The 23,811-nt window shown below is 39.4% G+C and overlaps 2 protein-coding genes across 10 annotated transcripts in view; one reads left to right on the forward strand and one right to left on the reverse strand.

The window, feature by feature from the left end:
- The window catches only part of ccdc33 (coiled-coil domain containing 33), a 275,655-nt gene extending 274,108 nt beyond the window's left edge, over positions 1-1,547 (forward strand). For all 4 annotated transcript variants that reach the window (XM_087981982.1, XM_043680294.2, XM_087981983.1 and 1 more), the window contains one exon: positions 769-1,547. In XM_087981982.1, coding sequence (XP_087838108.1) covers positions 769-831 — 63 coding nt within the window. In that variant the 3' untranslated portion in view covers positions 832-1,547. The remainder of the gene's footprint in view (positions 1-768) is intronic.
- Positions 1,548-4,599: 3,052 nt separating this feature from the next.
- LOC122542498 (cholesterol side-chain cleavage enzyme, mitochondrial-like) overlaps positions 4,600-23,811 on the reverse strand; it is a 40,618-nt gene continuing 21,406 nt past the window's right edge. For all 6 annotated transcript variants that reach the window (XM_043680285.2, XM_043680286.2, XM_087981948.1 and 3 more), the window contains 5 exons: positions 16,960-17,120; positions 10,954-11,120; positions 8,975-9,053; positions 6,538-6,729; positions 4,600-6,124 (listed from right to left, as the gene is read on the reverse strand). In XM_043680285.2, coding sequence (XP_043536220.1) covers positions 6,011-6,124; positions 6,538-6,729; positions 8,975-9,053; positions 10,954-11,120; positions 16,960-17,120 — 713 coding nt within the window. In that variant the 3' untranslated portion in view covers positions 4,600-6,010. The remainder of the gene's footprint in view (positions 6,125-6,537; positions 6,730-8,974; positions 9,054-10,953; positions 11,121-16,959; positions 17,121-23,811) is intronic.

Raw genomic sequence — 23,811 nt, forward strand, 5'->3', positions numbered from 1 at the left:
CACGAGGATGAAGTGAGTAAATAAAGATATCAATTAGGAAATTCTGGCAACTTAGATTTCAGATCCTCTAAGTCAGAAGAGGAAATGATGACCAATGGCAAAAAGATATTCTACATATCTTCTTGGAAAGCGTTACATAGCGTTGCTGTTTGCCTCAGCTGAATGCATGCTCCCTCCAAGCTTTTTTCTAACATTTTGTACCTTTCTCTCTCATGTGTTTATATTATTTCCTCAAATTCATCCATGCTTTGTACCTCAACAACTTCAAGTGGTAGCGAATTCCATATTCTAAGTCAATAAATTTCTCTTGACTTAATTCTCAAATTTATCAATAATTATTATATAGCTTTTGACTACCTCTTCATTAGTCCCTTGAAGTGAGGAGGATGCCTACCATGGAATACGAAAGGGACCAGTGTGTGGAGTCTTTTAATGTGGGGAGATTGTTGCACTGCAGCTTTTCTGGCTGAGTACCAGATCCTCTTGCTCTTACGGCCTGCCATAGGCATGTTGCGTGGATTTACAGGTTGATAATAAAGCATGGTACAAACATGTCTCCCATGGTCAACAAGTCCAGGAGTAGGACTTGAACACTCAGTTTCTGTCTCAGAGGTTGAGACGTTACCCACTGCACCAAAAGATGTTTTGTTTTACTACTACATACCTCCTAGCATTCAGTTAAAATAAAGTATTGAAAAGGCCCTGGTGTAGATTAGGGTTGTACTAGGTATTTGCTACTTTTAATAGTTACCCTTGCCATTTTAACAGAGAAATGCATCAGACTCAGTTTTGATCCGAAATCGACATGGAATGCTTGATCCTTTGGCATGAATTTCAAAAGAGGATTTCATCCACAACATGTTAAGAGAACATTTATGTGCCGAGTCAAATTGTAAATGAACTTCGCAGATGGTAACTAAATCAGAGCTAGTCATATTTATTTACAACTAATACAAATTGTGCTTCCTTGTAAACGATTCCTCAAAGCATTGCTTTTAGACTATTAATCCAGTGACCCAGGTAATATTCTGGGGACCTGGGTACAAAACCCACTATGGCAGATAGTGGAATTTGAATTCAATAAAATAAATTGGAAATTAACAGTCTAATGATGACCATGAAACTGTTATTAATTGACTGAAAAACCCATCTGGTTCACTATTGTCCTTTAGAGAAAGAAACTGCCATCCTTACCTGGTCTGGGCTACTTTTAACTCCAGATCCACAGTAATGTGGTTGACGCTTAATTCTCCTCTGGGCAATTAGGGCTGGACAATAAATGCTGGCCCAGCCAGCGACACTAACATCCTGTGAGTGAATAAAATGAATATTCTGGCTTGTTTTCAACACAGAGCTCTGACATAAGAAAACAGAATGTAAAGAAATGTATATAGTTATTTTTAAAAAGTTGTTAGTGTAATTTATTCATAATTGAGCTGTATATTCTTTATTAACAATAATTAATGGACTGAGAAAAATTGTTTCTGTTCCTTTCTGGATGAAGCATTTTTACACAGTATAGGAATAAAATATCCATTAAAAATGTCCATTGTTGCATTGTTTTCTTTGAAGAATAGAATTGCACGAGGAAGCATTTAAACTGCAGCTAATAGTCTGAGTCTCATAGTGACAATTAGATTACCTACAATGTGGAAGTAGGCCCTTCGACCCAACAAGTCCACACCGACCTGCTGAAGCGCAACCCACCCAGACCCATTCCCCTACATTTACCCCTTCACCTAACACTACGGGCAATTTAGCATGGCCAATTCATCTAACCTGCACATTTTTGGATTGTGGGAGGAAACCGGAGCACTCGGAGGAAACCCACGCAGACTCAGGGAGAATGTGCAAACTCCACACAGTCAGTCGCCTGAGGCAGGAATTGAACCCAGATCTCTGGCACTGTGAGGCAGCAGTGCTAACCACTGTGCCACCGTGCCACCCACAATGTATGACACTTGCAGTGAGTGCCACCTCCAGTGATGTTTTAATTATCAAGATCATAAAGTCAGCATTTTAATATCACACTCAGACTCAGAGAACCTAGACTCGTGCCAAGTAGGTTTTGATTTACCAGGTGACCTTCTGCTTAGATATCTACTGGATCAGATGGAGAGAGGGGTCTTCCAGCAATGTCATTGCTACAGTAGCTTAAGCATGATAAGTGAAGATGTTGTTGTCTCTTTGAAATACATCATGGCCAAACAATTCCACTGCCATTCCTTTCCGATATGTCCTGAAACTCTGCCTGCCAGGCTACTCCACATGTTTGGAAGTGCAGCAAACACAGGCACAAAATATCTCATGTAAGCTAACAACCTTTTGGATATGTAGGACCTTTACCAGAAAAATGAGCTGTTCAGCCAGCAAATGAAGCACTGGCTTGGACCACTACCTGCGGCGGCCAACAGGATCAATGTCCAGGGAAATATTTTGTCACAAGAATTGCAGATGTGACCACAGAGGTACTTGTGTGACTATAGACAGATGCACAGTAAAAGAAAAAATATGTTCACTGTAGTAGACAAGCTGGCTGGCAAAATAAAACTTCATGGTTGTTAAATATTGCAGGGTCTAGGAAAGAGGTAAGTAACTTGATATGTAAAAATTCCGTAGGGACTGGATGGATGTTTGCTCGCTGAGCTGCAAAGTTCATTTTGAGACGCTTTGTCATGATACTAAGTAACATCATCAGTGAGCCTCTGGATGAAGCACTGGTGGCATGGCCCGCTTTCTATTTATGTGTTTCGGTTTCCTCGGGTTGGTAATGTCATTTCCTGTGGTGACATAATTTCCTATGGCGATGTCATTTACTGTTCTTTTTCTCATGGGGTGGTAAATGGGATCCAAGTCAATGTGTTTGTTGATAGAGTTCTGGTTGGAACACCATGCTTCTAGGAATTCTCGTGTGTGTCTCTGTTTGGCTTGTCCTAGGATGGATGTGTTGTCCAAGTCAAAGTGGTGTCCTTCCTCATCTGTGTGTAAGGATACTAGTGAGAGTGGGTCATGTCTTTTTGTGGCTAGTTGATGTTCATGTATCCTGGTGGCTAGTTTTCTGCCTGTTTGTCCAATGTAGTGTTTGTTACAGTTCTTGCACAGTATTTTGTAAATGACATTAGTTTGCTTGTTGTCTGTATAGGGTCTTTCAAGTTCATTAGCTGTGTTGGTGGGTTTGTGGGCTCCTATGATGCCAAGAGGTCTGGCAGTCATTTCTGAGATGTCTTTGATGTAAGGGAGAGTGGCTAGGGTTTCTGGATGTGTTTTGTCTGCTTGTTGGGGTATGTTGCTGAGAAATCGGCGGACTGTGTTCGTCCTGTATGGTCATTAGAGGTAGCTTTGTATTAAGGTTACCTGAATTGTTCCTGTATCTACCAAAGGGGCTATTTCTGTTATTGCCTTTGTTCCCCAGAGAGATCTTGTTACCACTTCATTTGACTCTCCTCTTAATGGTCAATTTATGAAGCATGTGACACACTATGATCACAGTACAAGGTTGGTTAGCTCAGTGGTTGTAACTGGTGTGTGACGCAGAGTGGTGCCAACAGAATGGGTTTAATTCCTGCACCAGCTAAGATTACCATGAAGGACTCACCTTCTCAATCTCTCCCCTTGCCCAAGATGCAGTCACCCTCAGATTACACCACCACCACCAGTTGTTCCATTCTAATGAGAGAGCAGCCCTATGGTCTCGTAGGATTATGGTGACTTTATCTTTACTTTAATGATTATGATCTGGTAACTTTGGCCAAATACAATAAGCTCATGGTGCACTAGGTTTATCTGAACTGCGGGAATGCTGTATTAGATGAAGGGAATTGGAGTGTTTTTGATTTTCCATGATTTGAGGTTGGTTACTGGCATTGTGGACTGGTATAAAGTAATGCTACTAAAACTTTCAGAATCCATAGCAGCAAGCAAAACACTGATGGAATAAAGGGCTGCAGTTTTTCATGTCAAGTACACACCGGAGTACAGAACTGCATAGGACCAGATCATCATCTCCCACACTTTTGGATGCATTACATTTTAACATAATCCAGGGCCTTTCTCCTTTTAGTGGCAAGTGATGTATCTGCATTGCAGAGAAACTGATGTAACCAATTGTTATTGCTAGTGATAATTTTAAAACAGCCCAAGGCACGTGTTAAGACACAATGCTAAATGTGTATAATTAATGGCTATGAGTCAAATCGAATTAGTAGTATACAACAGAATATCAAAAAAAGGACAGCCATTTGCAATGTGAGTGGATAACAAATAAGAAAAATGGATCAATTAGCAGGATGCACACCAAAGCTTCCAAAAATCACCTCAGGAGTAATTGGGTCTCTTTGGAAATAAATGTCAGTGGTGGGACCTGGGAAAACAAGTTACACATCCAAATTGAGAAACTTGAACAAAAACTGATGAAAAATCTTAATAGTTAGCAAATAATATTTCAAAAATCTGTTATATGTACTATTGGTCAATTTATCTTTAAACGTATGTGCAAAGAATGATGTGGAAAAAAATTCTGAGCATATTCTGCTGAGGTGATAACAGCCATTTTGTAAGTTAAAGACAGTTCAGATCATTGGGTTTTTTCCTAATCAAGGGTATTTGCAAAAGTTTATTAATGCAAATAATAATCACTTCCTATCATGATAAAAATACAAACAAAGCATAAACACATCAGTGATACAAAACTAAGGAAATGTTTATATAGTGTGATTTTAAAAGGCCCTACATGAAAACTATGATAATAACAAAAAATCCCCTGATCAAACTAAATAGCCAGAGAGGCTAGAAATTTTCTTTGGTAATAGCAGACAAATGACTATTATTGCATATTTAATGTCTTTGATTATTTTAAAAGCAAATTCACTTGTAAGGCTAGTTAATTTGCCAAACAAAGAGCCAATGGAGGTTTGCAGTGTGAGAAATATATTAAGAAGGTACTTTTACCACTTGTACGATTCCACAACTGTCCCAGTTCCCAAACAATGCAAAATAAAAGTCAATTTTTATTGACATTTTAAAAACACAATATAAAATGCAAAATAGAAAATTCTCTTTTTGCTTACTATTGAGTTTTCATCACTAACCTTTAAAAAAACTTGGCTGATCATTTTTTAAAATTCTAAATTGAAGGTGGGCAACTCTATCGCATCAGATGGAACTGAACATGAAATATCACTCTCATAATGCATTGTTTACATTCTGTTTATGTTACTATTTGCAAGATATTTTTTGTAATGTTGAAAATGGAAGACTTGCATTCATTGCAAGAAAACCAGGTTACAAAGTGAGGAATAATCTGTGCTGCATAAAAAGGTGCTGATTGGTTCTCATATAGTTCTTATGCAGTATCAATTGTTGTTCTCTTTGAGATTTGATATTCTTGTGATTCTGTCCTGATGGGTACAATATAAAAACCTTTGACAGAGTGCCTGTTTTTCAAGTGAATATAGAAACAGGAATAATACCGCAACATGATCCTGAAAAAAATCAAAAGTACAAAGATTTCCAATATATGAAATTGTTTATCACCTTTCTGATTGATTTGGAGTTCTGTTCATTCTTCATCTCCAAGTAGGGTAAGGTGTTCTTTGCGTACTTAGCATTATAAAATCACGAACAAACTTTGAAGAAAGGACTTTACAATCAATTACATAAAGAAAGAAGAAATAATTTGCTCCATATGTCCAAGCAACATTTTAGATGTACATGATATGATATGAAAAGCAATACATTTCTCTTCAATGATGCAATTTTTCCCTTGCTGTTTGAACTGGTTACCCTTACTTCTCCCCATCATTCATGAAAATTGGCCACTGTGTCATTTGAATGCCTTAATATTAATATCACAGTTACATGGAAAAAAAATCCAAGTAATAGGTAAATAAATTGTTCATCAGCTAACTGATCACTGAACTTGTATACTTCTTCTGATTACTCATTAATTAATTTCCAATGAAAAGATGAAACAAACATATATTGTATCCTCCACAAACGCATCCTTTTTTCTTCACTTAACAGGCTTTAAATCTAACATGATGGGGCTCTCCGGAATTAAGATAAGGTCAAAGGTTGTTCTCACTTCAACCAACCGACTTGTTTCAATTTTGAAGTTCTGCAGCATCTAATAAGGAAACGTGGCAATAGGCATCAATCAGCAATTGCAGCATTTCAACATCACAAAAATATTTCATATAAAAAAGCAGCAGATGTAAATTCAATTTTCCTATCCAGGCTCACATTGTTGCTAAGGATATTACATAGGATCACCTTTTTAAAAAATGTTCCCCTCGTTTCTCAGCCAATGATAGTTTCTGAAAGTATTGAGGTTGATAGGACTGCCACTACAGAGGGATTTATAAATCCCTTACTTTGTTGGAAGCATTTATGAAAATATTGCTGAAGTTTGATATAGTATTTAAGCTGTTTTAAAATGTTGGTATTGACTCAATTTAAACGAAAAGTTGAGAATCATCAAATGGAAAGTTGTTATTTTGAGTTCAGCGACTTCTGGCATAAAACTAATGAGTGACTTACGTGAATTAGAAACAGCAGCATTTCTGTCTCTGCGATTCTACGCCCAATGCACTGCCGGGATCCAAATCCAAAGCCAAGGCTTCTGAAGTAGGTACATTCCTGGCTCAGCCACCTTTCTGGGTTGTACCTTTCTGGCTTGTGAAATATCTCTGAGTTTCTTCCCATTGCATACAATCCCACCTGCACTAAGGTCTAAAACAATTGCTGATAATTGGTGAAAAGATTTTGCAATGTAACATTCATAACTAATTGTGTAGAAATATTTAACTTTGACAGGTATGCGGTATTTAAATATAACACCATGACACAATGGTTTAATTGTTGGTTATTAAATTTTAACATTTCAGGAGTTTGTTTTGGTTTGAAGGGGTAAATATCAGAAACTACACTGAACTCACTGAGGCTATCACGATTAACAAACAATATCACCAATAACTGTTGACATATTACTGGAACAGTCAACACAATATACAAATACAATATACAATATACAAATGTGCAGCAGAGATGTTTACTTACAGATGTTACATAATGAATTCACTCCAACTTTTCCTATTAATTCTGTAATCATTCCAACCTCATGTATCTCTTCCCAGTAATATATATACATGAAATGACACATACAAATACTATAAATTATAAATGATTGGGAGTGACCCAAAGCTCAGACAGTAATTATGCTGCATTTGTGTGTTTGAACCTTACAGACTGAAAAAACAAGTCTAATCTCTACTCCCATTTAAAGTAAATTAATCTGATCCATTGAAGCACTGGGTGTGACAGCCAAGCCCTGAATGAGAGAGGTGAAAAATAAGCCAGGCTCTGCTCCCCATTGTTTTAAGAAAAAAGGTGTAGTTGATTATCTGGTAAGGACATGAGTGGCTTCAGCTGTGATTTTCCACCATGAAATAAATACTTTCATTTATATGGTATATTTAAGATTTCAGGGTGTCCTTGGATGCTTTATAAACAATTAAATACTTGTTAAGTATACTGTAGTCATTGCTTTAATGCAAAAACAATGCTAGCTAATTTGCACATAGGAAGTAGAGTCATAGAGTCATAGAGATGTACAGCATGGAAACAAACCCTTCGGTCCAACTCATCCAAGCCGACCAGATATCCCAGCCCAATCTAGTCCCACCTGCCCGCACCCAGCCCATATCCCTCCAAACCCTTTCTATTCATATACCCATCCAGGTGCCTTTTAAATGCTGTAATTGTACCAGCCTCCACCACTTCCTTTGGCAGCTCATTCCATACACGTACCACCCTCTGCGTGAAACGGTTGCCCCTTAGGTCTCTTTTATATCTTTCCCCTCTCACCCTAAATCCAGGTTCTCTACTTCTGGACTCCGCCACCCCAGGAAAACTTTGTCTATTTATCCTATCCATGCCCCCCATGATTTTATAAACTACTAAAGTCACCCCTCAACCTCCAAAGCTCCCGGGAAAACAGTCCCAGCCTGTTCAGCCTCTCCTTATAGCTCAAATCCTCCAACCCTGGCAACATCCTTGTAAATCTTTTCTGAACCCTTTCGGGTTTCCCAACATGCTTCCCATAGGAAGGATAACAGAATTGCACACAATATTTGAAAAGTGACCTGCACAGCTGCAACATGACCTCCTAACTTCTGTACGCAATACTCTGACCAATAAAGGAAAGCATACCAAACATCATCTTCACTGTCCTATCTACCTGTGACTCTACCTTCGAGGAGCTATGAACCTGCACTCCAAGGTCTCTTTGTTCAACAAAAGTCCTTAAAACCTTACCATTAAGTGTATAAGTCCTGCTAAGATTTGCTTTCCCAAAATGCAGCATCTCACATTTATCTACATTAAACTCCATCTGCCACTCCTCAGTCCATTGGCTCATTTGATCAAGATGCAGTTGTAATCTGGAGGTAACCTTCTTTGCTGTTCACTACACCTTCAATTTTGGTGTACCACAAACTACAGCCTAATAATGATCAGAAAATCTATTTTAAAGGGAAATTTTTGACCACGCTCCTCAGGAAGAAGATTAGTGCCATGGGGTTTTGTGCATTGACCATGTCCTCCGTTGAACAGCTCTGCAAGTCAGAAGTACTGATGGTAAAGCATATCTTCAGTAATGCACTGCAGCATTAATCTTCATTTCTCACTCAAGTTTTGAGTAAAAAGGATTGGAATTCATGACCTTCTGACTCAGGGATCAAAATGAATCAATGTTCACACAATAACTGAGAAGCCCTATCTGCGTCCATTATCTGTTTACAAATAAATACAGCAATGTGATTAATGTTGAAGTGCAATCATTGTTGCAAAGTGGAAGGGAAGATGAGCAATAAAATTGGAAAGGTGATTTGGAGTGTGCTGACATTTGCAGTGGATGATGGCATTTCATTTCTATGAAACAGCATCATAGGTAAAGTATTTGATTGCCTTATCTTACCCCAACAGGTATGTGGTAATTTTGCAATATGATGTCTTCATTTGTGTAGCGCTGTAATGATACAGCTACTGGATGAAGTCTGTGAATAGAAATAAATCACATTATCAACAGTCAAAATACAAAAGGGGAAGCAATTAGACAACAACCAAAGTGAGATGGAGGAAGCTTTCCACGAAGAAGCACGATGGCCTGAATGGCATCCTTCTCTGGCTTTTTCATGTGCTTCTAATGATAAAAATTGCAAAGGAACTGAGTTGATATGATATCAAAGTCTAAAGAAGGTAACATCACAAGGGAAACTAGGAATGGGCAATGAATGCTGACCAGTTAGTGATGCCCATGTCACACGAGTGAATAGAAAAATGGATCTGAACATGATTCCAGATTATTTGCCATTCATTTGTTTCACTTTCCGAATCAATCATTGGTCCTTATACATAACGTTGAGGGTCCTATTTGCCATATTGAATCTGACTGTACATGATCATCAAATCCTGAAAAAGCTTACACGTCTGGTCTCCTAGTTCTCTCGCGACACCATCCAGTTCCATTTAGAGTCTCCCTAATGTTATTCCAACAGTAAAAATAGGATCTTCTAATTCCCTGGCTTACTTTGAAGTAATACTCTGCAATAATCATGTCAATGGCCTGCAATGAAATCAAAATATGTTTAAAAATGTTATGTGGATTAACATATTTCACATATTTTGAAATCATTGCAGCCCACCATGAGTCCCAGAATCTCTGCTAAAACTGAAATGGATGGAGCCACGCTAATGTTGGCAGTAAGATGATCAATTCTAGTAGTTCTTTTATCATGAAATAATTCACAATTCTCCATAAATTCCAATGTTGGTTTGCGAGTGTGTGTGTGTGTGCGCGCACACACGCTTATGTCTTAAGTGAATCTTCTGTGGCACAGGTCACAGGAACATCAAATAACACAAAGTAGAATTTTGGGGTTTGTCACTTTGGAAGGGTAATCCCTATGGACTCTTGAAATCAATGCTGAAGTCTGGTACACGTCATGAAAATTTGTCATTTAGAATCCGAACTTTGAACGTTAGGAGGATGAGAGTTAGTGCTCAAATGAGTAAATTGTTGCGGAAAGCAAGCTGATTCACTCCATTTTTGAATCGATTTTGCATTTTCAAGTCAGCACAGTATAGGAGGCAGCAACTGTTCAACTTCTTAAAATATCCTTAGTTGCATACTTGAACTGCATTTTGGATTGTTATAGTTTATTTGCCTGTGATCAAATACACAAAAAAGGCTGGGTGTTAGCCACCTTGAACAGTGAAGTTTTTTATTCATTTATGGAATGGTGGGTATTGATAACTTGGCGAATATTTATTGCTCAACCTTAACTGTTCTCGAGAATGCCCTCTTATCATACCTGTGATAAGATAAAGGTGTTCTAGAACATATTTTAGTATGATTGTGTGACTGAAATGTGCTACAAATCTTTTAAAGTATTAGTTAATCATAAATAGTCATTTGGTAATGTAGTTCAGAACCTGAGCATTGCTTAGACCAAGAAATGATGGTTTTTGTCTTGCACTCATCAGGATAGATGCAAAAATACCAAAACTGGAGGACAACAGTTCCCTGGCATTTTCCAAGGCAATCATTGATCAATCAAAGCTGAGAAGATAACCAATCAACACAGATTTCTCCAACAAACAGCAATGTGCTAATGACCATATAATTTTATTGGTAATAACTGAGGAATCAATGGCCAGATACTAGGGATATTTTGCCTGTTCTTCACCAAGGTAGTGTCTTGGAATCGAATCCACGTAAGAGAGCAGTCAGGACCTGAGTTTAAAGCAGCATCTGAAAACAAACTCTCGGACATGTAGCATTTCCTCACTATGGCACTGAAGCACTATTGGTACATTTAGTACCTTCATTTTAAATGCCTTAAGAATTTGAGAAGACTGTAGTTGATATTTCTTATAACTGCAACCCGGTCTTACCTCAATGTTTCCTTCAGTGCAGCTTTGAGTAATGGCACTGATTTTAACATTTGTAATGGATCTCCTTGTGTTTTCTGATTGGCTTCTATAATTTCACTGCGTAAATTTTCCTGCACGTTGGGGTATTTGGCAAGCTCATACATAGTCCATAAGAGAGTCATGGAAGTCTGTTTCATGACAGAAATAGAATGATAAGTGTATGGCGGATTTTTTTAACAAGTCTATATGGATTGAAAGTATGAAGGTGAATACATACATACATGCTAGGCTTGTCTACAATGAATAAATTATCAGAACATAAGGCTGAACACAACTTACCTTCTTAAATATGATATTTTACATTTATTATCTTACTTTTCCTTTCTGTCTTCTTTTGTGGTTTTTGGGTGGAATTTAATGACTCCTGGTGGTGAGTTGGAAGGGAGGAAAGCATTTAATTGATTGATTGATTTATTGTTGTCACATGTACCGAGATACACTGAAAAGTGTTATTTAGTGTGCTATACAGGCAGATCATTACAATACAAAGAGTGCCAGGGTAGTAGAACAGAGTGCAGAATACAGACACCAGGGGTCACAGTCTGGGAATTCGGGGTAGACTATTTAGGATGGAGATGAGAAGATATTTCTTCACCATAATGGTAGTTGGCCTGTAGAATTCATTACCACAGGAAATAGTTGATGCTAAAACATTGAATGTATTCAAGAAGCAGCTAGATACAGCACTTGGGGTGAATGGGATCAAAGATTATGTGGAGAAAGCAGGATTAAGCTATTGAGTTGGATGATCAGTCATGATTATGATGGAAGACTCAAATGGCCTCCTCCTGTTCCTACCTTCTATATTTCTATGCAGAGGGAATGCAGAGAGAGGGAGAGAGAGAGAGCAAGAGAAATAGATCAGAATTAATATTCAAGAGGTCAGTTCAAAAGTCAGATAACAGCGGGGAAGAATTGAATCATTGAGTAATTGGGCAGTAGGATGCCAGATGAGACACTGACAGCTCCTCACCTCTGCCGGATTAAGTCTTGGGTGAGACATCTTATAGATGGCCTTCCAGCCTGTATCAACAGATTTAAGAACAGCTTCTTCGCTGCTGTTGTCAGATTTATAAATGGAACGCTCATATTAGAGTTGATCTTTCTATGCACCTTCTTTGTAGCAGTAACACTATATTCTGCATTCAGTTATAAAGTTGTATAGCATAGAAACAGACCCTTTGACCAAACTAAACTAGCCCCACTTTCTATGTAAAAATTACCCGAAAAAGGAAGGAAATTTAAGGGCCTGGGGAAAGAGCATAATGTGGGACTAGTTTCTTTGAAACCTGATGTACTTATATATGACTTGTCTGGTTAGCACACAATACTTTTAACTGTATTTCGGTAGTTGTGACAATAATAAACCAAACCAAACCCTATTTGGGGCACAATGCATTACTTTTCATTTAAATTAATAAACTGAGATACACTTTAAAGTCACACGTTCCTTCATAAGATCCAACCCTTCAGTAAAAGTGCTGCAATTAGTGTCATTCACCAAAATATTCTCATGTGCAGTATTCAGAAAAGCCACAAGCAGAACATTTCCCATTTGTGCCAAATAAACATCAGGGATAAGGTTATCTTATGTGCAACTGATAACCTTAGTTGGAACTTACCAGTAACTTAGAGATTCTGCCTTATAATTACAAAAACACATCAACTGCTTTCTTTGTGAATACTGTGCTGGATTGCCTAAAATACATATGCTGAAGGTGATAATATATACTCTCTCCCATCCTCATTTCTACATTGACTGGACTTCTGACTGACTGTTTTCTCTTTCACAATTCCCTCTTCGTTTTCATGCACAGTCTTGCATAACTTCTAAGTTTTAGTTTTCTTCTTATCATATTTTGACTGTTTTCTAAACCATTCCCAATGCCATGGCTGCTCTACAGACTTTGAGATGATGCAGAAAAAATGGAATCTTGCACACATTGCCCAAGGTAAATTTAAAGGAACACTTTTTGCTAATCTACTTGAGATTTCAGTTAAGTGTTGAGAATCATAATTATTGTGTCTTACCAATTTATAAAGTTACTCATTCATATGACTGTAAGCAAGATAAAATTGTTCGATGTCACTCAGAAACATAAATGCTATACAATGTCAGTTGTATTACCGAAAAAGAAAATGCTGATGATGCTTTTATCTGACCGGCTGATGATTCTCGACATTTTCTGTTTGTATTTCAATATCCAAAATATTGACATTTGTTTCATGACAGTAGGTGAATTTACCTCTCATCCTTTTCTAGTGCCAAGTGCAGGACTTTCCGAGAGACAGATTTGGAGGTGAGACAGGAAGCAAAATCAGAGGGTCTCAGATCCAGGTGACTGCCTGATGTGTTCCAAATTTTGTGGACTCTTAATAGTTTATGGCTGGCAGTGACAGTTAGCTAACTCAAATAAATCTTAAGTGCCCAGTTGAGGGCTAGTTTTTGAGGCAGGTGGTATTTCTTTTTTGCTGGCAGATGAACTCCTTGTTGAGGTCACCACCCTGCCTTTGTCTGGACACAGCTTCCCAGTAGCAGGCCAAGAAAATATAGAAACTTTGAATATAGGAGCAAGAGTAGGCCATTCAGCCCTTTAAGTCAACTCTGCCATTTAGCATGATCATGGTGTAACATCTAACTCAGTACCTAGCTCCCTCTTTATCTGCATATCTTTTGATAGCTTTACCCCAAATTTCTCCTTCATGAAAACACTCAATGTTTTGGCCTCAACTGCTTTCTGTGGCAGAGAAGTCTACAGGCTCACCACTTTCCGAGTGAAGAAATTTTTTTCTCGTCTAAGTCCTCAATGGCATACCCTATATTCTTAAACTGTGACCTTTAGTTATAGATTCCCCGGCCATCAGGATCATCTATCCCAGTTGAAACCATTGATGCCTTCACTTCAAATCCACCCCCTTTGTCTCCTCAAAGCCCACCCACCACCTTCCTGGAACTGAAGGGATCCGTTGGCCACAATCGCAGTTGCATGTAATCAAGTGGATGGGTGGTTCTGATCATCCTGCTAACAATTGTAGATGTCTTCAGAGGACACCTCAACTCTCGAGGTCCCATTCTCCTGGTAAGGCAGCCAGCCAACCACAGCTTCAGGCACTTTGATTACTCCTCCTGTCTGCTCAGCCCTGTCAATGTCCCTAATAGCAAGCAGCTCAGTGGCTCAGTGGTTAGCACTATTATATCAAAACGCCAGCTTCAATTCCACCATTGGGCGACTGTCTGTGTGGAGTTTGCACATTCTCCCTGTGTTTGCATGGGTTTCCTCCCACAGTCCAGTGATGTGCAGGGTAGGTGGATTGGCCATAGTAAATTGCCCATAGTTAGTTAGTGAGTTTTGAGAAGATTTGTAGCTCAGGATGTAGGATTGCTCAGACATTTTTTCACCATACGTGGTAACATCATCAGTGAGCCTCCTTTTGAAGTGCTGGTGGCATGGCCCACTTTCGATTTATGTATTTAGTTATCCTTGGGTTGGTGACATCATTAGTGGGCGGCACGGTGGCACAGTGGTTAGCACTGCTGCCTCACAGCGCCTGAGACCCGGGTTCAATTCCCGCCTCAGGCGACTGACTGTGTGGAGTTTGCACGTTCTCCCCGTGTCTGCGTGGGTTTCCTCCGGGTGCTCCGGTTTCCTCCCACAGTCCAAAAGATGTGCAGGGTCAGGTGAATTGGCCATGCTAAATTGCCCGTAGTGTTAGGTAAGGGGTAAATGTAGGGGTATGGGTGGGTTTCGCTTCGGCGGGTCGGTGTGGACTTGTTGGGCCGAAGGGCCTGTTTCCACACTGTAATGTAATGTAATCTAATCTAATCATTTCCTGTGGACACCATTTCTTGTGGTGATGTCATTTCCTGTTCTTTTTCTCAGAGGCTGGTAAATAGGATCCAAGTCATTGTGTTTGTTGATTGAGTTCCGGTTGGAATGTCATGCTTCTAGGAATTCTTGTGCGTGTCTCTGTTCAGCTTGTCCGAGGATGGATGTGTTGTCGCAGTCAAAGTGGTGTTCTTCCTTATTTGTATGTAAGGATAGTAGTGAGAGTGGGTCATGTCTTTTTTGTGGCTAGTTGATGTTTATGTACCTTGGTGGCTAGTTTTCTGCCTGTTTGTTCAATATAGTGTTTGTTACAGTTCTTGCAAGGTTTTTTGTAAATGACAGTGGTTTTGTCTGTTGTCTGATTAGGGTCTTTCAAGTTCACTAGCTGCTGCTTTAGTGTGATGATGGATTTGTGGGCTACCGTGATGCCAAGTGGTCTGAGTAGTCTGGCGGTCATTTCCAAGATGTCTTTGATGTAGGAGAGATTGGCTAGAGTTTCTGGACGTGTTTTGTCTGCTTGTTGGGGTTTGTTGCTGAGAAATCGACAGATTGTGTTCGTTGGGTACCTGTTCTTTTTGAGTACACTGTATAGGTGATTTTCCTTTGCTCTGCGCAGTTTCTCTATGCTGCAGTGTGTGGTAGCTTGTTGAAATAATGTTCTAATGCAGCTTCGTTCGGGTGTTGGGATGATTGCTTCTGTAGTTCAGTATTTGGTCAGTATGTGTTGTTTTTCTGAAGACGTTGGTTTGAAGTTCCCCATTGGCTGCTTACTCGACTGCGACATCTAGGAATGGCAGTTTGTTGTTGTTTTCCTCCACTTTAGTGAATTTTATGCTAGGAAAGATATTATTGGTGGTCTTGAAGGTTTCCTCTAATTCTTTTCATTTAGTGATGACGAAGGAGTCATCCGCGTAGTGGACCCAAAGTTTGGGTTGGATGGTTGGCAGAGCTGTTTGTTCAAGTGTCCGCATTACTGCATCTGCTAAGAACCCTGATAGCGGAGATCCCATGAGTGTTCTGTTGGTTTGTCTGTAGGTTTTGTCATTGAAGGTGAAGTGGGTGATAAGGCATAGGTACACTGGCTTGACGATATTATCATTGCTGATGAGGTTGGTGGTGTTTGCTTTATTTGTCTTTGGTTCTTCTAATAATGTAGTCAGTGCTTCCTCGGCCAGGTTGATGTTGTTGGATGTGAACAGGGCAGACAACAGACAAAACTAATGTCATTTACAAAATACCTTGCAAGAACTGTAACAAACACTACATTGGACAAACAGGCAGAAAACTAGCCATCAGGATACATGAACATCAACTAGCCACAAAATGACATGACCCACTCTCACTCGTATCCTTACATACAGATGAGGAAGGACACCACTTTGACTGGGACATCACATCCATCCGAGGACAAGCCAAACAGAGACATGCACAATAATTCCTCAAAGCATTGCATTCCAACCAGAACTCTATCAACAAACACATTGATTTGGATCCCATTTACCACCCAATGAGAAAAAAGAACAGGAAATGACATCACCAACCCAAGGAAACCTAAACACATAAATAGAAAGCGGGCCATTCCACCAGCGCTTCGAACGGAGGCTTACTGATGATGTTACCACATATGGTGATGAAACATCTGAAAACAAACCTTTCAGCTCAGCGAGCAATCCTACATCAATTGCCCATAGTGTCCAAGAATGTGCCGACAAGATGGATTAGCTACAGGAAATGAAGGTGATAAGGTGGAAGGAGGTGGGTCTGGAAGGAATGCTCTTTGGACGGTCAGTGTGAACTCAATGGGCTGAATAGCCTGCTTCTCCACAGTATGGATTCTGTGATTTTTAGGAATTGGACACAGTTGCTGGAGGTGGCCTGTTCACTGGCAATCTTTAGGAAGATCACACTGGTGGGTGAGGTCTCAAATACCACAACAGTTGGGGTTTGCATATTGTTCATTTGTCAGAGCCCCAAGCCCGTCAGAACATTCAACCTATAGAGTGTACAGCACAGAAATTGGCCATTTGGCCGCACACGCCTCACTGGCATTTATGCTCTCCACACGCCTCCTCCAAGCTCTTTCATTTCACCCCATCAGCAATATGACTCACTGTCCGGTAAGAAAACAATTTTCTCTTACTGTGTCAACTCCACCTGCCATAAGCTCTGTAATGCTTGCTTTGATGTCATCTAGGGGCAGCATGTCTTGCAGCAGCAGATCTGCTAGAACTCCGGAATATTCTTTGTCATTTTTGGATCCCAGGTGGAACTGCTTATATGTTCTTTGTATACAGGTATCAGCTACAAATTAAGATAGAGAGTGTTTATCAAAGCACAAGTACTTCACCAGTTCTAATAGTGACTGGCAAACAAACCATCTCTAATCATATTTAATACACTTTACATAATTATGCCACCTTCCTTGGGCAGCATTCTGTATAATTTCTTCTGTAATTGTTTAGCTACTCAACTCTATTGAAAATATTATTTGTATCCCACAATAAATGGTTTTTCAAAGCTAAACTTATCAATGGACAGACATTTCTCGAGAGAGAAAGCATGTGAGAAAACAAAGAGAAATCACTCAAAGCCTGGACGACTCACAGTATATAGAAACATGGCTAGACACCTTAGAGCTGGTTTCCATAAAGAACCCTAATTTTTGGCTTGGGTATTGTATGTGACATGTGAAGTTTTCCTGCTATAGACTCATTTTCACTTCCTCAAACCTGAGGGTGGCAGATTTGAGTACATCTGGTGCACAATGTTTTAGCTGTCCATGGCCAGAACCTTAACCACATCAAGAGCTTATAGGCCTTCCTCTTCTCTATTAAAATCATGCACCACTTCAAGATCAAGATTGAGAGCAAAGAAAATCCAATACATCTTTCCTCTGTCACTGACCATCTTCATAAACGTCTCTCTACTACTTTTTTGAACTTCATCTCCAAGCATGAGGACCTCATGAACTCATTTGTCACTATGATTGAAATGATTTATGCAATTGTAACTGTGGCACATTCACCCACCCCATCGCGGGTTTCTCTTTGTGATCAAACCAAACCACACACCTGTCTTGTCCTGAATCCGTATTTTGTTTTTGTTTCGCTGCCAACTTGATTCTTGTGCATGACACACTTTCTTGCTCCACTGACCCTCGTTGCATCAAATTGCTGACCATCTAATTTTTTTTGGTGCCCTCAAGCTAGTATAAATGGTCCCAGATCTTCAGGTACTTGTCCCTCTTTCCTTTAAAACCATCACACCTCCCTCTTCTGTTCTTGGGAAGTACATCATATTTTCATCCTCTCTATTATTTTCGGTTTTTGAATATACCATCAAATCCAATGGTCAATTTTCTTGGAATTCTCCATTTGAATCACTCCAATTATGTTTTTCACCCCATCCTCCAACCAAAATCTTAAAAGAAACACCATCTTCTGTGAGTATAATATTTTGTACTACTCTTCTTGACCACTCTGAAGCATGTGATTTGTTAAGAAATTATAATCATTTTGTCTTGTCAATTTATAAAGTAGACCATTTGGCCCTTCAAACCTTTTCCAATCTTCATACAAATGATGACCATCTGTTTCAAGCTTCTCTGTTCAATGGCCCCTATGGGATGCTGAGATAGAGGTCACGTGACCATGGCAAGGCATCAAGTACACTTAAGGTACAATGGATTTTTACAATATTCCCATTTTCATAAATAAACAAAAAAAGATGCAAGCAGTATCAGTCAGAGTTACATTACCTAGAATAAGGTGGCCACAAAGAAAATTATCATTAAGATAACAGTATATTAACTCTAGATGATTCTACTTTTATCAGTCTTTATACATGCATTACATACATAGTCCTTACATTGTGCAAGTCTCCTAATGGTACACATGGGTTGTTTCACTGGTATTTCCTCAATCTTTGGATGATGTGCCTTCTCCAGGGAATGTTGTTTGATGAGGGCTACTGCTGTGCTACCTACTGTTGCTGATTCATGTCCATCGCTGAGGAACAATGAACGTCTGGACTGATGGTTGTTGTGTACCCTGTGTGAGAGGTGAGCTTCCTTCTTCCTCATGTGCTGTGTGTACTGTGAAGGCACAGCTTCTTTAGTTATACATTGACGTGTGTAGTCACAATGAAATATCAGTCACCCACATTTACCAGGTATGATCAAGGTGACAACAGCTGCACATGTTGGCAGACTTTTGATAAGAGTATGGAACGTTTGCACTCTAACTGGCTCTCCAATGCCCAGCTATGGCAATGACTTGGCACTTCTATCAAAGTGAAATGTGGTTTTCTTTTGTTTCACTTCTTTCTTTTCACTCACAGCATATTTCTGGCTTCAGTGTTCTTTTTGCCATTGGAAGAGCAGTTTTGGTACAACATCCATATAACTTGAGTTTTTGGACTTGCCATGTCTTCAGTGGGTGTACTTCTCCACTCAACCATTCCTTGATACAATTCTGTGCTGAATTTACTCAATTTTTTTATGATCCTTTGGTTGATTTTCACTGTTGCCTCAGCCTTTCTGTTTGACTTGGGGCTAGTATGGAGATAATGCATGATGCTGAATTTCAATTCCTTTATAAAACAGCTGGATTCTTCATCTGTGATATTGCTACTCATCATCATGTCAGGAATGCTGTAATTGTGCCTTACGGCATTCTACAGTCTCAGCAGTAGTCAGAGTCATAGAGAGGTACAGCATGGAAAAAAGACCCTTCAGTCCAACTCATCCATGCTGTACCAGATATCCCAACTCAATCTAGTCACACCTGCCAGTACTTAGTCCTTGAATTCAGCTGTCTAACTCCCATTAATCAGACTAGTGGTCTACAGTGACAAGATGTTTCCTGCAAGAATGAAGAGATAGACTCCAAGCTTAATCCATGGTCTGTTGTGTGTCCGTTGTGGCTTCTTAGCTTGTTTAGCTTGGCATTTGTGACAAGCACTGACAGTCTGAGGTGGTCCTTCAGTTCATTGCTTATGTTTGTTCGCTACAGCCTTCCTCAGATTAGACTCAATTCCTTGGTGTCTTGCATGAATGCCCCTCAACAACTCTTTTCGCATCTCCTTAGGGATAATGACTCAATTTTATGCATACAAGATGCCATCTTGGGCTATCAGCTATCTCTGCCCAATATTTTCCTCTGGCAACAAGTGTTATCTTAAAGTTTTCAGGGCATCCTTTCATCACTTCTTCTTTGTAGCTCTTGGAGAATTGCACCTTGTTGTGTAGTTTCCTTTTTACAATCTGGTTGAGCATCCTCAACTTTTCATTGGCCATGAAGCTCTTGACAGCATGACTGCAATGAACATATGTTTCTTTTGCTTGTATTTCACATCCAGATGAGATCTTTGCAAACAAAGTAACATTCTATGCAGGATCATTGAAGCAGACAGAATGATTTGAGGGAGATGCTTGGAAGCGGTTTATAGACAGCCTTCATTACCACATTTATTTTCTTAAACCAGGTACTGATTAAAATGCTCACAAGCAAAGTCAATAGCAAGGCATTCTTTCTCAATCTGAGCATAGTGTTGCTAACTTTGTTTTAGTGCCTTGTACACCAATGTACCTAGTTGGCGTACTGCACAAGTGTTGCTCAGAGCCTTGATTCACCGGTGTCACACTACAAAGTGACTTCATTATTGACATCACATTGGCTCAGCACTTCCACTGTCATCAGTTATGTTTAGTTATCATGAAAGCTGCTTCTTGTTCTGGGCCCCACCATTGTACATCCTTAGTAGTGAACTTGTGTTGTGGTTCCCCCTCTGACAGCATATTAAGCAGGCACTTAGCTTTTACATCTGTTAGTAACTGCCTCTCTGGTACAGCTAGCACCTTGCAGGATCTGAGCAAAGTTCTTTTGCTGTCAGTAAAAGAACATGACTTTAGGCATCCACAGTTGCATCCTTTTATTGTTCAGTTTCAGATTCACCTGGTGAGCTCTCACTAGCTGCTAAACTAGATTATGATTGTGATTTGTGTTGGCTTCATCCATTGCAACTCCACATAGACAAGCAGATCATCCACAATAACCTCTACTCGGAAATATCAATGACTTGTTTTTATTCACCTGTGGAACAAGGGCATTGCTGGCTGGGCCAGCCTTTATTGCCCATCCCTAGTTGCCTTTGAGAATGTGGTGGTGAGCAACTTTCTTGAACCGCTGCAGACTTTGCTATCTTATGCTGTCTACACTGATTATCCTCTGGAGCACGGAAATGCCAAGTGGCAATATGCGACCATCTATTTCTCCTGAACAGTATGCAGAAAGTAATTTGAATTCTGCTCTTTATATCAAGCTTCACTGACCTGTGACCATCCTTTGTATCAAGGGGAGTGAAGACCTTTGCCTTGGCAAGTTGCTGCAAGATTCCTTCAATGGTTGGAATTGAGTAATGACATCTCTTCAAAACTTTATTAAAATCCTTTGGATCTATGCATACTCTTAGTTTCCCAGGTTGTCACCAATACAATGCTTCAAAACCAATCTATATGAGTTGTCATATTTTTGACTACTCCCTTCTTTTCTACCTTGGCTTTCAGGTTGGACTTGAAGGCAGTTGGAACTCTCCTTGCAGATGCTACATTGGTCTCACACTCTCAATCACTTTGACACAATATTCATCTGGAAGACATCCAAGACTTGTAAGCACATCTTTAAACTCTTCTAGCTTCTGTTTGACAGTCAATAGACAAGTGGTTTATGCAAACCTCTTCTGGCACAGTTAGGTTACTTCTCCAAGCTTTTGACTTGCTTCTGTTGAAATGAATGGATTGTGTTTATCATCTGCCAATTGGAACTTGAGATTTTCATTCTTCCCATTGCACTGAGCTTTTCAGTTTAATTTGCCCACTTGGTATGAGGTTGATCCTGGACATGGTTGGATTTTTTGATGAGGGGTGGTTGAGTAGTTTGGACCTGTTTTCAATGAGGTTTAGAAGAATTACAAGTGATTTTATTGAAGCACCTAAAATTCTTAGTGGGCTTGACAGAAGTGGAGAAAAAGCTTCCCTTTTTGGAGACTCTATGAGCAGATGGCATAATCTTAGAGTAAGGTGTCATCCATCTTAGACAGAGATGAGGATGAATTTTCTCTCTCAGAGGGGTGTGAATCTGTGGAATTCCTTACCACAGAGAGCTATTAACTGGGACCTTAAAAAATATTCAAGTCTGAAATAGTCAGATTTTCATTCAGGAAAGGAATCAATGGTGCAGGGCAAAAGGCAGGAAAGTGGAGTTGAGGATAATCAGATCAGCTATGATCTAACTGAATGGCAGAGCTAATGAGATGGGCCAAATGGCCTACTTATATTCCTTACATTATAAATCCTGCACCTTACTTCCAATTGCTTCATTTTTAAGTCATTATCTTGAGCCATTTTCTGCAGAACTCAGGCTGTTGCACACAGCACTGGTGTCCATCTAACAGTCTACGTTCATTTGATACTCTCCTTCTGCTGTCACAAACCATTAATGATAAACCTAAAGATGACAATATATTGTGTGGTGGAAAATGGTTTGACAAAATTATTAGCTGAATTACACAGCAGCCAGCTCTGTAGGTTTGTTTTGCTTTTTCCTTGCTAATCATTTGTGTCCAAAGTGATTCAGTTTCTTGTAGTTACAGCATTCCCCGTACTGGACATGCTTGCTTTTATTTTGTGTGATGTTCTGTGCAATATTTCCATTCCATTCTCTGGTCTTGATTTTTCTGCTTTCGTTTCTGCAAAAAGTTCTTCCTTTTTACCAATCTGTTGATCTCATTTGACGTGGAAAGTCTCTCAGCGTAATGCAAAACCTTGTCTGTTCTTCCATTAATGCGCTCAAGCTGATAAGTTTAGAACTTCTGCAGATATCAACAGTTTTCTTGACAGTAAGTTTCTCCTCTCTTAATAAATGTGCTGCCCAAGGTCCCTTATGCCTATCTTTGAGATTAGCTTTCAGTTGTCCAAACTCTCAGGATTCAGTTATCTTAGTGTGGTTACATATTGATCAAAATCTCTTCAGCTCTGGCATTGAACTAGTATATTAGTAGTAGAATGATTAACATTAATAGGGGGTCAAAGTGTCTTCACAACCTGAAACGTTTCTCCTTTCTGCTTGTCTGTGAGATCTAGGCTGCAATGAAGCTTGTAGCACTCTGTTCCCAGCACTGACAGCAGGGTTGCAACTTTTATAAACTTCCATTATAATTCATTCTGTTGCTATTTCATAATTTTTCTCACTGAGGGGAAAAAAAAATCTATTGCCGTTTCATATTTCCTTTTAATTCCACAACAGCTGGGAGGAGAAAATGCAGAAACATTTTGATTCGCCAAGTAATTCAAAATGGGAGACTTGTTTTTCTTGCGCTTTTTCTTTGCTATTTCTTTCGTAGCTAGCTTTCTTAGAGCTCTAAGAACTTGACTCATTTTTTTTCACAGTAGCTGGTTCAAATAGAGGCTTGAAAATCACACATTTTTTTTCAACTGCATCACTCTGACACCTTGTAACAAGCCATGTGTGTTTAATGGCTTAAAAAATCACCAAGCTATAAGAGAACCTAAAAGCACTTACAACAGAGGAAGATGACATAACTATCACAAGACAGCCGGTGGGCTTTTGCTTACATTGCTGGTTTCCATGCCAGTTTTAAATTCTTGGGCGTTTGTTTTGCATTGGAACCAATGTCCCAATTCTGGACTAGGATGCCTGGGTTTAAGTCCCATAGCTTCAGAAGTGTATAAGAACAACTCTGAAAAGGTTAATTAGAAAATATCTACAATTATATTTACGCAAACAGTCTGTTAACTTCATTTGCCAAGGATTTACTGATCTCACTTTTGAAAGCTTAAATGAACAAGCCATCCAGTTGTTATAGGGAGATAGTTCCAGATATCTACCATGCTTTGCGTGATTAAGTACTTGATTTCGATCTTGAATTGCCTGATTCTAATTTCAAGATTCTGCGCCAAGTGCTGCTCACTTTA

This window comes from Chiloscyllium plagiosum, unplaced genomic scaffold, assembly GCF_037043375.1.
Source record: "Chiloscyllium plagiosum isolate Xiang-an unplaced genomic scaffold, Cpla_swu_hap1 HiC_scaffold_42, whole genome shotgun sequence".
Classification (NCBI taxonomy): domain Eukaryota; kingdom Metazoa; phylum Chordata; class Chondrichthyes; order Orectolobiformes; family Hemiscylliidae; genus Chiloscyllium; species Chiloscyllium plagiosum.